Source organism: Gambusia affinis, linkage group LG10 (assembly GCF_019740435.1).
Source record: "Gambusia affinis linkage group LG10, SWU_Gaff_1.0, whole genome shotgun sequence".
Lineage (NCBI taxonomy): Eukaryota > Metazoa > Chordata > Actinopteri > Cyprinodontiformes > Poeciliidae > Gambusia > Gambusia affinis.
This window is the reverse complement of record NC_057877.1, coordinates 28,120,869-28,137,191: the sequence shown is the minus strand read 5'-3', so window position 1 is coordinate 28,137,191 and position 16,323 is coordinate 28,120,869. Positions and strand designations below refer to the sequence as shown.

General features: G+C 37.3%; 1 protein-coding gene across 3 annotated transcripts in view; it reads left to right on the top strand.

Moving 5' to 3' along the window:
• Window positions 1–16,323, top strand: part of fnbp1l (formin binding protein 1-like) — a 63,312-nt gene that overhangs the window by 26,858 nt on the left and 20,131 nt on the right. For all 3 annotated transcript variants that reach the window (XM_044130585.1, XM_044130584.1, XM_044130586.1), the window contains exons 4-7: window positions 11,071–11,186; window positions 12,713–12,763; window positions 14,516–14,663; window positions 15,589–15,651. In XM_044130585.1, coding sequence (XP_043986520.1) covers window positions 11,071–11,186; window positions 12,713–12,763; window positions 14,516–14,663; window positions 15,589–15,651 — 378 coding nt within the window. The remainder of the gene's footprint in view (window positions 1–11,070; window positions 11,187–12,712; window positions 12,764–14,515; window positions 14,664–15,588; window positions 15,652–16,323) is intronic.

Genomic DNA, 16,323 nt, shown 5'->3' with positions numbered 1-16,323 from the left:
TTATTACAGATTAAACTGTAGGTGTTGTTCAGTGTCTGTGGTTTAATATTTAACTGACCCATCTCTGGCTGGTGACTTCTGATTGCTCTTATCTACGTTCATCAAAGATTATTCTGCTGCTAAAAATATTTTTGAAATCCAAGATAAAGTTGTTTAAAACATCCGGCTCTGATGAGAATCAGTGAGTAAAAGTTTTCCCTATTTATACAACACAAAGTGTTTTACAAGATAAAAACAGGATTCAATCAGTATCACTTTCCAGCTTTATTGCAAAAAGGAATAATAAATAATAAATATACAATTACATGAAAAATTGGCTCATTTCAGTAAATATTATTTTCTTTACTAAACCGTAACAAAACCCCCCAACAAAATTTTTTCCAGTAAGATTTCTAAATTGGTTTTTAAGGCAGTTATTTTTATGTTTCTGTGTAAATTCTGATATTTTTGTATACATTTAATTCTCCCTTATTATCCCTAAAACTGACTCAGTGCTGCCCCCTGTGGGTTGAATGGTGGCTACTGCAGGTGAATTTTCCTATTAGTTACGGTGGTACGTCACACAGCCTCCCGTTTTTAGGGATTTGAACCGTTGACCTTCTTACTGGAAGGCAGTAGTGCAGCCCTCACCTAAAGCAACTTGTCAGTAATCAGATTTATTAAATATGACTCTAGATTTAAAGAGAAAAGATGAAACCAAGAGATTTGTTTGATATTGGAAGTTTAAAAATGTCTCACTGTGTTTTAGGCCTGGACGTTAATGTCTGAACGCGCATCACGATAGCAGCGTTTCATATCAGTGGATAATTATTAATTTTTGTTTTGATACAGACTTTTCTTGTCTTATCCACAACTTCCATTCCACGCAGTTGTTTAATTATTTTTAAGCAGTTATGACGCAAAAACTTAAACTGCTGCTGCAGAAGTTACTTAAGAGGTTGTTGCTAGGGAACCAAATAATGAGTTGCTAGGGAACCAAATAATGAGTTGCTAGGTAACCAAAGACAGGAGTGAGTGAGACAGCCTGTCCTAGCTAGCTGTGAGAAGGCTAAAGGCGTTCCTCTGCCTTTATTTCCCATAATGCTGTGCGGTACTGGATCGGAGTTCAGTCAATATTCTATTAAATATTGAATATTTAAAACATAGTTATTGATTTATTGAGTTTTGAGTTTGCCTTTGACGTCTAAAGCCGAGTCATGGTAACAAATTTTACTGGATGATAAATTGTCCCAGAAGTTTCGGTGGTTAGCGATAATATTGGTGTTTTGAGACCATTTTCAAGTAATTTAATGCAAGAACACATTTTTAAGATTAATAAACTAACAAACATTTAGGCCTGTCGCGATAAACAATAAATCAATTAATTATACGATAAAACTATCGTAACTATCTTCATCGTCTCTTCCAGCCTTTCTCTCTTTCTGTTGATGACACTGAATGAAAAAAGGTTCAACTCTGCTGCTCTCCACTGACCCTCCCTTCCTCATTTCCTCAGTATAATGTCCAGTTCACACTACACCATCTTTGAGCTGTCGATCGATTGTCGGCCCATTTTCAAAACCTGAGAGATCACACATTAGCCGACAGAAATCCTAGGTATAACGGTTCCATCGGGTTCCATCGGGCCGTTTGGTGTCCAACAATGGGCACAAAATAATGGCTACACGTCCAATTAACTAATTTTAAAACCAGGCATTAATCAATGCTTTACTACAATCTACCTGAGGTGTATGTGGCTCTAGTGTCAGCGTAACATCCTGACTGAATGAAAATCATTAGAACCTATTTATGTCACGTTAACGAAGAACAGCTGAAAAGTTACCGGGTTCATCAACTGGTAGCAATTTGGCTCCAACTCCTCCCCTCCTCATTTCTATATTCTTTGTACGAAATGTTTTATAAACATTAATGTTGTTTCCACACATCATCTCCAATGTCCGCTGGACTTCAGGTTGCTCCGTTTCAGCTGTTTGGGATTCCCCTCTGTAATTTCCCCTCAGAAAGCAGGAGGAGAATCCGGCTTTCTGATTGGCTACCTGTCACATTCAACAGGCTGCGTTAAGCTCCCAGTGGGGAAACCCCTGATTTAGATCGGAGCGCCACAACGATCTACCGTAACACACCACACACTACAGGATGATCACAAGAGACAATTATTTGAAGGTTGACTTTTTTTGCATTAAAAACACTTTTCTTTTATTGGTCGGATGAAATATGCTAATTTTGTGAGATAGGAATTTTGGGTTTTCATGAGCTGTATGCCAAAATCATCGTTATTAAGACAATAAAAGACCTGAAATATTTCAGTTAGTGTGCAATGAATCTAAAATATTTGAATGTTCAATTTTTATAATTGCATTATGGAAAATAGAACTTTATCACAATATGCTAATATTTTGAGAAGGACCTGTATATATATACATATATGTATAGATATATAGATATATCTGTATAGATATATCTATATAGATATATATGTATAGATATATATGTATATATATATATATATATATATATATATATATATATATATATATATATATATATATATATAAATTGATATAGATATATAGATATACATCTATCTATATATATTTATATATAGATCTATATCTATATATAGTTATATAGATCTATAGATCTATATCTATAGATCTATATCTATATATAGTTATATAGTGTTGATATTATAAAAGTGTCAATTTGCATTCACTAAATCTTTTTAGATTGTGGCAGGAAGCCGGAGCACCCGGAGAGAAACCTGCAAACTATTCATAAAGTTTAATTACAAAATTAATTTTTTATCTGCACCTAAAGAGAATTTAGAGAGACCAATTAGACAGACGTGATTTTAGACTGTGAGGAAGTCAGAGCGCCTGGAGAGAAACGTCAGACAAAAAACTGGTAAAATCCTTTCACTAGGGGTACAAAAGTGTCCAATGCTTGCATTTAAAATCCCAAAATAAAAACACAAAAACAGAACAAACCAATGCCAAGAGAGAAAAGTGTAGAATAACCAGCCCAATATGAAACAACACAAGGAAAAAACACCCAGCACAGACTAAACAAAAACAAAAATATTGCCAAAACACCCTCCCAGAAAGTTTCTTCTATCCTGCCGTATGTTTCAGGACCCCAGTTTTCCATCTGACTCTCTCCCATTTCTGCTTCCTCAATATGGCTGCTTGATTCGTCTTCTGCCCTATTCTGTTCCTGTTCATCCAAATTTGGAGGTTGTGGCTCCTCTCCAGAACTTTCTTCCTCATTTTGGAGAGGAGGGCCAGGAGAAACCGTCACACTGTGTGTGTTGAGGTGGACGCTGTGGGGTTCTTCTACTTTCGCTCGCTTCTCGTAGACATAAATAAACCCCCTTTCATACATGTCCTCACTGCAGGGTTCACCAGCAGTGAGGACATGTTCATCCACCACCTTGACAGTCTGTTGTCCGCGAATCACATATGTGTAGAAATGTTCCGACTCGGCATCTCCACAAATGATGGACGACAGACTGTACAACTCGGTTCCAGTTTCTCCTGGAACCTCCAGGACTGGACTGGGAATCACTCGGTATCTTCTCTTGACCCACCGTGGCAGAAACAGCACGATCACGGTGTTGTTACTCAGGACATTCTTCCGGTTTAAGCTGGACCTGCAGTTGGAGCAATCAGGCTGGCCCCACAAATTTATCCAATTATTAAACAGTAAAGCGGTGTTGTTGAGCGAAGTCGAGGACGGGAGAACAACGATGGGGCTGTTATTCAGGAGCTGTGAGAACGACGACCCACATCCTGTACAAGTGTTCTCACAGTACATTTCACAATCTGTGCTGCCGCCGTACGAGTCGAGCCAAACAAGAATCGACTCCAGCAAACAAGAAATTTGGAATTGTTTTCCCAGCTCTGGTGATGGTTCCCTTTCCCGCAGCTCCATTAAAACCAGGGAGATTTCAGCTGGGGAGAAATAATATCCAGGTTTGTGGACGGCAGTATGGATCAGACTAGCACAGTTTGGCATTGACGAAGCCTCTCTGAACAGGTGTCTCTGGGCCAGACACCGTCTGGTGACGCTCAGGTTCAGAACACTCTGAAACCCGGCACTCATCCAGCTGTTGTTGTAGTGGTTTACAAACCTACAGATGTCCTCCGTCTGTCTCGTTCTGCTTTGCTCCTCATGTTCAACTTTCCCATCCGGGTCAGTTTGTTCCTGAGGAACAGTGCAGCAATGGTTTCCGACGACTTTCCTCTCATTGTGAGAGACAACTACCCCGTCCGGGGTAGTTTTGTCTTTAGGAAACATTAAAGAACCATCGTTAGCTGGGGTTTCATTGCTGTTCCTGTCTGTTAAACCAGCCTCCCCGTCCGGGGGGCAGTTCAGTTCAGGTTCAACAGAAACCCCACGCTTTGACAATGAGTTCATCGACAGATCTAGGACTCTGTTCTCATTGTAAACTCTACAACCCTCTGAAACAAATTCCTCGTCCGAGGAACTGTTCAAATCAGAGGTGCTGGAAAATTTGCCGTTGATCGATTTCATCTCTGACAGAGCCAGAGATGAAATCGATGAATTCAGAGGTTCCTCTGTGAGTTCAGTCCCTGAAGAAACTTTCCCAGCCGGGTCAGTTTGTTCTGTGGGAACAATGGGAAAATTGTTCCCAAAGACTGAACTCACATCCTGAGTTGCAACGCGAGACGATGTCTTACTCAAATCCAAAACCGAGGCTTCATCGTCCACTTTCTGGTTGACGGACCAAACTGACCCAGCCGGGTCCGTTTGGTCTTGGTGAACCGTTGAAAGTTGGTTCCCAATGGAAGTGTTCTTGTCCTCAGTACTGCCTTCTGAAACCTCCATAAAATTAATATCAGTGTCCTCGAAGATAAGTGGCTCCTGTTCTAGGCAAACAGACCCAGCCGGGTCCGTTTGCTGTTTGGGAACCATTGAAAGTTGGTTCCCAGAGGAAGTGTTCTTGTCCTTGATACTGTGTTCTGAAATCTCTGTATTATTAATGTCAGTGTCCTCGAAAATAACTGGCTCCTGTTCTAGGCAAACTGACCCAGCCGGGTCCGTTTGCTGTTTGGGAACCGTTGTACGTTTGTTCCCAGAGGAAGTGTTCTCATCCTGAGAGTCACTCTGGTCCAAATCCTTTCCTGGCAGGTAATGGTCACACAATTTCTTCATGCCTGTTGTTACCAGGTATCCAAGTCCCCAACCGAGTGGAAAAATCAAAGGATAAGGCATCTCTGAAGTGCTAAAAATTATTGTCTGATACGAAGTTGAGTTTCTCTGAACTGTTTGGATCCTGACTGAAGATGAACTGAGTTACAGGTTTTTAAAGTCTCATAGACCTTCTATGATGTCATCATAGAAGGTCTGTGATGTCATCAATGACCTCACTGGAGCTCTGGTGCAAGGTCTTGCTTCTGATCGTTGCTATGGAAACGATCACATCAGTTCTGCATGACTGAAACTATAGATGAAATAATGAGTAAATATTTAAATAATGTCATATTTTAAAAATGTATTTAACATAAAGAGATTGACAATTGATTTTTATATGATTGAATTGTTTCATTTGTAGTTTTTTGTATCTGCTGTGGTATAAATTGTCTTAACCCAATTATCCATTACTGTTTTTAACACAATCCTTTGGTAAGCTAGCTGTACCAAACTATGGTCCGGGGATCCCAGTTTGAGAAAGAATTTAATCTAATCTAATCTACTGTTATCCGACACTTTTATCGCTCTGATTTAAGGGGATAAATCAGATGAGATTAACGATTTCCCAAAATGAAAAAAAGAAATGAAATGATCTATGCAGTTTGTCTTCAAGCAGCGAAAAGGTGCATAGACTCTGCAGTCATTTTCATTAAATCAGTGTAAAAAGGTCTTCAAACAATATTATCGTCTATCGCAATAGTTTTAGAGACAATTAATCACTCAGTAACATTTGCCATCATGACAGGCCTACAAACATTTATCACTGCAACTGGAAGACATTCCAAATATCCAAAATAAGTAAACAAAACAACAAATAAAATGGACACTATAGTCTTCAATAAAAGGTGCAGTTGAGACCAAAAGCACCTGACTGAAAACTTTTATTATCCTTAGTTTGGTATAAACAGAAAAACAATCAGGAAAATTAAAATTATTGAGTTTTTCATTTTTCATGCAATTGATTTATGTCTTATTATGACGGGCTTTGACATTTATATTTTAGCAATGTTTTTTTTTCTCCTTTTGTCAGGTTTTACCCAGAGTTGTATGTTTCTGGTTATCGGCCCCTGCTGTCGGGGATTGAAAATGTTTGACTCTGAGCCATAAAAGGAGCAGAAGGAAATCTAGAAACAAAATGCAGCAGATTTTTAATTGAGGATCCAGTAGTTTCAGCTAAAACTGTTTATGGACGCAAACTTTAATCAGTTTTTCTGAAGACCTGCGCAGCTTTTGTAAAACCATGAAACTGTTTAGATCAATCATCTGAGTGGAAAAGTAAACAATAACAGGCTGCAAAACAAAACCTCGGCTGTTACATAAGAGGAAGAAACTCCCGTTTCTTTCACTCAGAGGAACAGTTTGAACTGATTGAAAGCAAATGTCTGCCTTCGTTTCACAATGGGAGGAACATTTCACAGGAACTCACTGGGCTCCAGCGCAGCACAGATAACCAAAACAAACGTCTGCAGGGAGACGAAGAGAGCTCCTCCGCTCATGACACTCCTCCCTTTACGACTTCAATCCACCAAAACATTGGAGTTGGGACTGCTGTTAATCCCACTGAGGTCGGCTTGTCGGCCAGGTTTTTGGACGTTTGCTGCTGCAGGGTAAAAAAAAAAGAAAAGAAAGGAAACAGGCAAATCAAATATCCACTGGAATGTGCGTGTGCTCACAGGTTGGAGATAAAACAGTGCAAACAGCTCGTTGAATAAAAGACAACATTTGGCAGACTTCAAGAGTCCAGGTTCAGAAGGTTAGAGCCTCTAGAAAAATTTAATTTTTTTGACTTTATGAGAAGATTAAAATCAGAATTTCAAAACAAAAGTTCAAATTTTGAGATTAAAGTCAGAAATCTGAGGAAAAAAATCAGAATATTGAGATTAGCCAGAAGTTTGAGAAAAGTCTGAATTCTGAGAAAATAATTAGAAATTTGAGGAAAAATTTAAACTTTGAGACAAAAATTGGAATTCCAAGAAAAAAAAGTCAAAACTTTGAGAAAAAAGAAAAAAAGTTCAGAGTTGAATTTTGAAATCAGTCAGAAATTTGAGTTAAAAAAAAAAATCTGAATTTTTAGATTAAAATCCTTTTTCCACTCACCTACATACAACCCATTTTGCTAATTAAACCGTCTCGTCCATTAATGCTAATTTGGTCATAGTCTACTGTCAAAACGTCACAATAAATGTGGGTAACCGTGGCAACCAGTGACAGCCGGCTCTTTCTGCAGCCGAGTTGCGAGTTTACAAACAAATAACCCCTGAATATCTTAGACCTGTGGAGAAAACGGTGATGATAAACGCTTAAATGTTTAGCATCCAGCACACAACAAAACAAAGGCCGTGTCAGCTCCCCACCTTCACATTCTCCAAATAGGGAGCAGTGTTTTTAGGGAGGCGCGCGTGTGTGTGTGTGTGTGTGTGTGTGTTGTCGAGTCTGGTCAGACACACAGTAAACACACACAGGGTGCAGACGGAGCCCGGGGGTCTGCAGCCCGATGCCAGGCTGACATTTCTGCAGTGTGAATCAGATTCTGCTCTCCTCTTCCTCTCTCTGTAATCTAGTATTGGCAGAATTAGCTCTGCTAATTAATTGTGTGTTTTTCCTGTGCATCGCTCACAGATTAACGCTGTATGGAAAACTGATGGAATCTGCTTATGAGGATTTTGTCAGTTTCTTCTTCTGGACTCTAAGTGACTCATTTGCTCCCAGATTGATGCGAGTGAATCACTGCAGAGACGTGGTGAAGAAGTGGAGCTTTCAGCCTTTCAGGTGTCAAATCCCAGGGGTAAAAAAATGTCTGACAGTTCAAGTTTCTGTCAAGACTGATAAAATATTCATCAAGGTCCTTAAACTCCGCTTCTTCCTTTTATGTCTTTTAAAATACTCCAAGTATTAAATGACACATTAGAGGTTCCACTTCTTTTCTTTTTTACCAATTTTACTTTGATTTTAGTCTTTTTAAGTGACTTGTAACTTAAATAGCTGAACTTATTATATTTTAGTGATGTTTCTACAGCATAGTCTCCCCTTTAGTCATTTATATTTTGCTCATTAATCAGCTCTACTGCAGTGACGACATGGAGTACATTTCCACATAAAATGCTGGGTGAAATAGTCATTTTTGATAAATATCCACAGTTGGAAATGAATTTATCCAGAATAATCTTTCTTTATCCATTTTTAGGTTTTCAAAGAGAGAAAAACATGGATATATCACAAAATAATATTTTAAAAACGCACAAAATTTCCAGTCTAATTTTGTGAAGGGAAGTGGATTTTAAAACATTACAGGCACTTTTTGGTCAGTATGCTTCGATTGCAGCTTTCTGACCGATCGCTGATCTTTAAAAACTGATCTGCCGATTTTGGCCAATTCTGATTTATTTTGGCTGAAATCTTAAATTTTGTTGCTAAATATAGGGAGAAAGTCATGAGAAAGAAAGGTGCAGTCAAACGTCTCTGACAGCAGAGCAGAAATGAACAGGACATCCGATATAGATATTTATTTACGTTCCTTTTTCTTTATTTTTACAGAACAATGTTGTAGACCGTGTTTCAGCCAGCTGACTGGCAGGACACAGGAAGAACTGTGCTAATTCGATGTTGATCTATTAGAGAATAAATCAAAATTCCTACAAAATGGATCAAGTTATGAAAGTGCTGCTTCAATCTATTGCTAAGCCTGTCACGATTATTAATGTTGCTGATCATAAATTGTCCCAGAAGTTATCGCGATAAACGATAATATTGTTGTTGTCAGATTGTTTTCAAGCATTATAATGGTAATAATGGCATAATAATGCAAAAATAGTGGGCAACATATTCTCTCTGACAGTCTAAAGGGAAATTAAATCATCATGATGAACTTCTGTTGTGAGCAAATTAATTAACTATCAGTGTGATTGAAACAGAATTAAATAAAATCTTCACCACCGTCTTCATCCGCCTGTTGCTAACAGATTCCAGTTTTAATTTCCATTTTCGTCCCTGCGGACGGAGAGAACAGGAGCCTGGAGACGCAGCCAAAAACTACAGCATGAGCTCATAGTCTATTACTTATCCATAAACCATCACACAGGCTGATGCAATCGCCGCCTTGCAGCTAACAGGAGGCCACCGAGCCGGAGAGATGCTCCAGCCGTGAGCAAGACGGCTAAAACAAACCCAGAATAAACCTCAAAGCTCACAGCTGTGATTCAGAGTCAGACTCTGAGCATGAGCTAACTGCTGCTTAACGTCTTAGTCAAACATCCTTTTGCTGTTTTTTTTCCCTTTTTTGAACAAAAAATGTGCAGGATTTTAAAGAGGCCGGCGGAGGGTTTTTATTTCACAGTTCAGACTTGCTTTGTTTGCCCCGGTTCAATAATTAGTCAGCGTTTTGTTCAGCCGGCAGCTGAACATGATTAGATCCTCTGCTTTTGATTCAGTTTCATTTTGTCCTGCAGTTCAACTGAAATATGGCCATCCTGTTGGTCACCGGTTGAATTAACTTTGAGATACACCTGTTACAATAAGCAATGAATCAATTAATAATGTGATCAATTAAAACAAGCCCAATAATTTCCATTTGCATGATTTATCATTTCTCTCTTTCTACCAAAAACTGGATGACAAAAGTTTTCAGTCTGATGTTTTGATCTCAACTGACGTTTTTTTGAAGGAAACTTTTGTTTTCAGATAATTCATAATTCATTTTATTTGTCGCTTCATTTAAAATATCTTCCAGTTCCAGTGTTAAATGTTCATTTGAATTTAACGTTTATTGATCTTTCCGATCTTTTGTTATTATAATCCAAGAACTTGAAAATGGCCTCAAAACGACAATATTATCGTTTATTGTGATAACTTCTGGAACAGTTTATCGTCAAACAAATTTATTGTGAGAGAACTGATCAATGACGTAACTAAATTGTGATTTATTGTATGTTGATGGAGGAAAGGCAGGTCGTGTTCAGCCATCTTGTTTTCTGTTATATTCTTTGTCTTCCATTAATTTAAAGGGGCAGAATTATATAAAATTTACTTTTTGTTAGCTTTACATCATCTTATAATGTTTTCCCTCATCAAAAGCAAACTTGTAGTGTTGCTTTGATTTTTTTCATCATTGAGAAATCCTTTAATCTCCATGGCAACCATTCAGTTGCGCTAAACGCCTGTTGGACTTAGCGCCGCCTTTAAGGCAAAGCTCCTCCCACACTCAGCTCCTTCAGACTAGCCAGCAGCAATTAGCAAACACCTGGTGGAACTGTTGAGTTCATTATAATTGATTACTTGATTATAACACAATCAAGTAGCTATGATACCATCAGTTGTTATAAAAATATCAATTAAAACCACTAGGAAAATAGCTCAAGAAAAAAAACAACTTTGGTTTCATCTTTTAAACCTTCCTGTTTTCAGCTTGGAGTCTCACTCTCTGTCTGCCTGAATGAACAGTTTGTTCTCCTGATTTTATTTTTTAGATACCCATGTTATACAGTAAATATTGTATAATATTGTAAGATTGTGACAGTTTTTCAGCCTGCTGTTATTGTACGCATGGAGCTGTAAGTACAGGTGCAAACAGCAGACTGGAATATGAGATTCATGTATTTTGTATAAATGTTTTTAACAGAATAAATGTATCTTGGACCTCCATAAGAAATCATTTATCTGCGCGTGCACACTATCAAAAATTAATGTTTAATTGTGTTAATTAGGCACAAAAATATATGCATAAAAAATGGTTTCTAAAATGTGATTTCTTAAGCCAACACGTGAATGTGGCTGTTTTCTAAAACACGTGTGAAGTGTGTGTGTGTGTGTTTTCTTTTGTTCTTTTTTTTAATTTTCTGTCTTGTTTTTTTTTTATTTCAGGACCAGTTTGAGAATCTGGACAAACACACTCAGTGGGGGATTGACTTCCTAGAGCGCTATGCAAAGTTCGTTAAGGAGAGGCTGGACATAGAGCAGAACTATGCCAAGCAGCTACGGTACGTTCACCTCCCCCCACACACACACACCCCCACACACACCCACACACACCCCCACGCATACACACCCCCACCCCCACGCCTACACACACACACACACACAAACCCCCCCACACACACACACACACCGACAGACACAAATATAACCATATTGATATAAAACGTTATATAAATCCTTTTATTACTGTTGTCAGATTCAAAAATATATTTTTACTTGTACGCCTTGCAATCATGATGAAATTTTAGTCATTTCACTGATTTCATTTTTTAAAAATACTGAGACAGTCGCTGCGTTTCTGGAGATGTAGGTATTGCTAATTTAGTTCAGTGTGCAAAAGTGAAAAAACCACAGAAAAACCACTCATATCCTTTTTTTCTCGCTCTCTGCGTTAGCTGTGCTACACACAGACTCGTTGCCATAGCAACCACTAACGTATCGGAATTCAACACCAGAAAACACTCAGACGTTTCCCACACAAAGAACCAAACATTCAGTCCGTTACAGTTTTAGGTTTTCAGGTTTGATGTTTATTTTGCGATAAGTGATCGCTGTGGCAGATTAGCTACCGCTGCTATTAGCTAATCTAACACAGCGCTGGTTGCTTAGCTAATTTAAACACCTGCTCTACTGATGATCTATCAGAGTTGGTGTTCAAGTCGCCTTTTTTTAATCTGTTTATTTTTTTAACTGAACTGAAACACATAGAATCCCACGGCACATCTCCATGTTAAGGTTGTCATAGTCAAGCTAGCATAGCTAACCTATTTCCCTCTCCCGTGCTACTTCTTGATTAAAGTAGTTTCCTGACCTTGTTATCTAGTTGTCATTATGTTGACAATTAGTAGAAAAGCACTGCATTCCTTTTTACTTTAATATTTAACGCATTAGGTCAACAACTTAACGGCTAAAACCAATGCTAGTCATTGTTAGCGGGCAGCTTTTTTAGCCCTACAGCAGGAAGCTGGGGGTGGGATCTTGTATGTGAGACGTCACGCTTCAATATGTCGACATATTGATGTTGAGGACATTGAAATAAAGAATGAAAATGCCTGTTTATGTTTCTTTATTACCAAACTGGTAGAAACCAGAAAACCTCTGTAAGAATCAGGTAGGGAGCTACAGAATGTGAATCTCTGTCTCCGTCTGCTGCCAGACAGACAGCGTTGCTTTTTGCTTTTTTACTGATAACAGCTCTCACTCTCATCCATCTGCAGCTCTGCATAAACATGTAGCATAACACACCGTTAGCTGTGATCCAGTTAATTCATTCAAACTGCATTTCCAGGAGCCTCAAGGAAACGACCGGCGAAGACTTTGATGTTTAAATCTTTGCTTCATCTCTAATGCTTGGATCCTTTCTTGCTGAGTTTGGATGTCTCTCCTCTCATTTATGTGTGTATGCGTGTGTGCGTGTGTGTGTGTGTGTGTGTGTTTTTTTCAGTCTGACTTTCAGCATTTTTGTACCTGCAGGATTAAAATTTCAGACAGTGCCTCCAGCTTTTATGTCTCCCTCTCTGCCTTGCAGGAATCTGGTGAAGAAATACTGTCCAAAACGTTCAAAAGATGAAGAGCCAAGGTGAGGACGTCGTTTTAGTTTTAATCCTTTACTCGATGCCTTCGGATGCCTGTGGACTGGAGTAATGGAAAACCCTGCTGGAATCTTGATGAATAATTTCTGACTGGTCGTTTAAAAAAGCGTGTTTGATGTGGCTGCTCACATCCCGTCTGTGAAATTACCAAACAATGCAATTCGTCACATAAACAGCAGGAATGCAGAAGGGTTTGTGGAGGTCAGGGGAGATCTTTCTGTCCCCTTTAACCACATGAAGCTTCTACATTTATATTATTACAGCTTCCTTAAAGTTGGGAAAGACTCAAAAATAAATTTTTTATGGGGAAAAAACTTTAATTCTTGTTTTATATGTTTGGAGGTTTTTGTTTTTTCCAACAAACAGCTGCTAAGCCACTTTTCTGGAAATTAGATCATGGAAATGATCGATGGTTCAACGTAGAGAAACGTTTTCCTCTCATTTTATGCTTGTTTTAATACATTATCAATAAAAGTTAATTGTTTATGAAGGTTTGAATGAGCAGGAAATGAGGATTATTGAAAAGAAAAACTGATTTTTAATGTTTTGTAAATATTTTCAAAATAAGATAAACCAGAGATTCATCAAATGAGATTTTTATGACTGATTATATTCATATAAGTGAAAAATCTGCCAGTGAAACTGGTACTTTTTTATCCATCTTTGAGATTTATTGACTGAAAACAAGTTTATTTACCTTTCTCAGAAGGTTCTTTTAAGTGTTTTTGTTTAGTTTCTGGTGTAAATATCTTATTATACAAGAATTAAAATAAAAAGTAACTTAAAAGTAACTTCTCAGCAGGATAAATTAGATTGTTTTCAGTCAACTATTCCTGAATAAAGATAAACAGAACTGGTTCCACTGGCAGATTTGTCTCACTTAAAACAGTAAAAATGTCTCATAAATGGAAAAAACCTGCCAGTACTTTTAATAATATATATTAAAGAATCGTTGTTGTGAAAACAAGCTTGTTTATCTTGCTGTGAAGTGACGTTAAGTTATTTTGTGTTTACCAAGCTGTTTACTCTAAAACGAGACCAAAATATTTAGTAATATTTAGTGTTTTTGCAGCGCTTTCTAAGATGAACTTTCTGAAATCCACCAGTTTTGTTGCTTTATAATTGTTACTGAAATAAACTCAGAGTAATTTTTGAAAACTTTTGTGTATTTTTGTCTAATTTCTAGTGCAAATATTTTAATACACTTCCAGGAAGACAAAAAATATGTTATAATAACTTTTCAGCAGGATAATAAACAACAATCTGCCAGAGGAACTAGCATTTAAAAAAAAATTATTAAAGAATTGTTGTTGTAAAACAAGCTTATTTCTCTTGCTGAAAAGTTGCTTTTCAGTTATTTTTGTCTAGTTTCCAAAACAAATAACTTAGTACACTTGAATTAAAACAAAATAACCCTAAAGTAACTTCTCAGCAAGATAAATAAGTTTGTTTTAAATCAATAATTCTTCAATAAAGATACAAACAGTAGTAACCAATATTTATTTTTAATTATTTTCCTAAAACTGGCTTATTTATCTTGCTGAGGAGTTACTTTTAAATTATTTTGTCTGAAAGCGTGCTGAGATATTTTCATTAGAAATTGGACAAAATACTTGATAAAATTCTGTATTTTTGCCGCTGTGTCTCAGCTGGGATCTGTTTTGTTGCAGTGTACTCTTCGCCAGCTGAATTCAGGGTGATTTTAAAACTGCGTAAATTAATATTTTATTTAACGACAGGTTCACAACGTGTCTGTCGTTCTACTCCATTCTGGGCGAGCTGAACGACTACGCCGGCCAGAGGGAGGTGGTGGCGGAGGAAATGTCCCACAAGGTTTACAACGAGCTGATGAGGTACAGCCAGGAGCTGAAAGCCGAGCGGAAACACGTGAGTGTCGTCACGGCTCCGTCCGGCTCCGTCCTGAAAACAGATGTTTCGCTCCTCTCCTCTGTGTCGCTTGTGTTTTCTGAGGAATAATCTGATACATGTGATGTTATCCGTCTGTCGTCTTGTTTCTACCGTCTGCTGCTGGGAAAATGAAAATGTTGATGTGTTTTGGGAGAATAGTGGCCTCTAGATGTTTTTCAACCATAATTTATCTCATTTTATTTCATATTGAAGTCTGGTTTTCATTGGTTAGATGTTTTCTATGTGTATTAGATTTGAGGTTTTTGATAAAGCAAAGTATAAAACCTTTAAATATTTCTAAATGAAACTGAACTGAATTAAAAGAGCATCAGTATTGATTTATTAAACCATATAATCAATTTTATTAGTAGGTCTGTCACAATAACAAATTTTCCTGGATGACAAATTACAGCAGACGTCATCGCTAAAAATTACAATATTGTTGTTTTGAGATCATTTTCAAGTGATATAATGATAATAATTATATTACCACACCACCACATTTTACAATAAAACATGTAGTTTGAATTCCTAATGTTTTCTATATTAATATTTTAATTGCTTCAAAGTCTTTGACTTAAAATAAGCATATTTTAAGTCAAAAGTCTGTTTTATTCCTTAAGTTCCTGGTAGCTCTAATTAGCATCATACCTAAATTTACACTGTTGTAGGTGCAAAATTTACATTTCTGATCTCTAAGTAGTTTCACATCTGATTGACAGAAAAAACATAAATTTTTGTGGCATGAAGATGTTAAATATGTTAGAAAATTCAAAACCTGATCAAATGGGAGTTAGTTATCTGCTGAATTAACAAAACCCTGTCATGTGGCTTTGTCACGTTGTCCAATGTTTTTGTGGTCTGCTTATTTACGTGTTTCTTGTTTCTGTGTGGAAATGAGCAGCACCTACAGGAAGGAAGGAAGGCTCAGCAGTTTTTGGATCACTGCTGGAAACAGATGGACAACGTGAGTTTGGGGGTTGGGGAGAGAAAACGTGTTTATGGTAAACACTTTCTGTCAGGGACGAGCAACTGCTTCTCACACAGCAACTGACACCAGGAAGGAATGAAGGAAATGCTAACAGAGTTAGCCGAAGGATAAACTGAGTCCCCCCTGATCTTTTTTACCCATTTTGGACAGGAAACAAACACATTTCTTCCATTTAAATCTCTTTTTAAGAAGCTAGCTTTGTGCTAAACAATACAAACTGTAGCTTTAATTATTTTTTATCATATTCAGAAATTGTAGCATCATTTTTGTTCCCTTCTTGGCATCGACAGTTTCTAGGAAAGAGACAGAGACATCAGTGCAGATCTGAAGCTCTTAAAGCAAAACTGTATTACTGCACTGCAAAAACACAAAATCTTACCAAGTATTTTTAGCCTAATTTTTCAGTAGAGTTTAGACACAAAATTATTAACTTACATATATGATATAGAAGATTGTTTTAAGTTGATAAGTCCTTAATTTCAAATTAAAAGTATCAGTCCCATCGGCTGATTATTTCACTAACATCTTGCTTCAAGTCAAATAATCTGCCAACTGAACTAGTATTTTTTTAACAATATTGAGGAAGTATTAACTTAAAACAAGCCACTACTAGTTTATTCTTAAAATAGGCTAAAAATACTTGGTAAG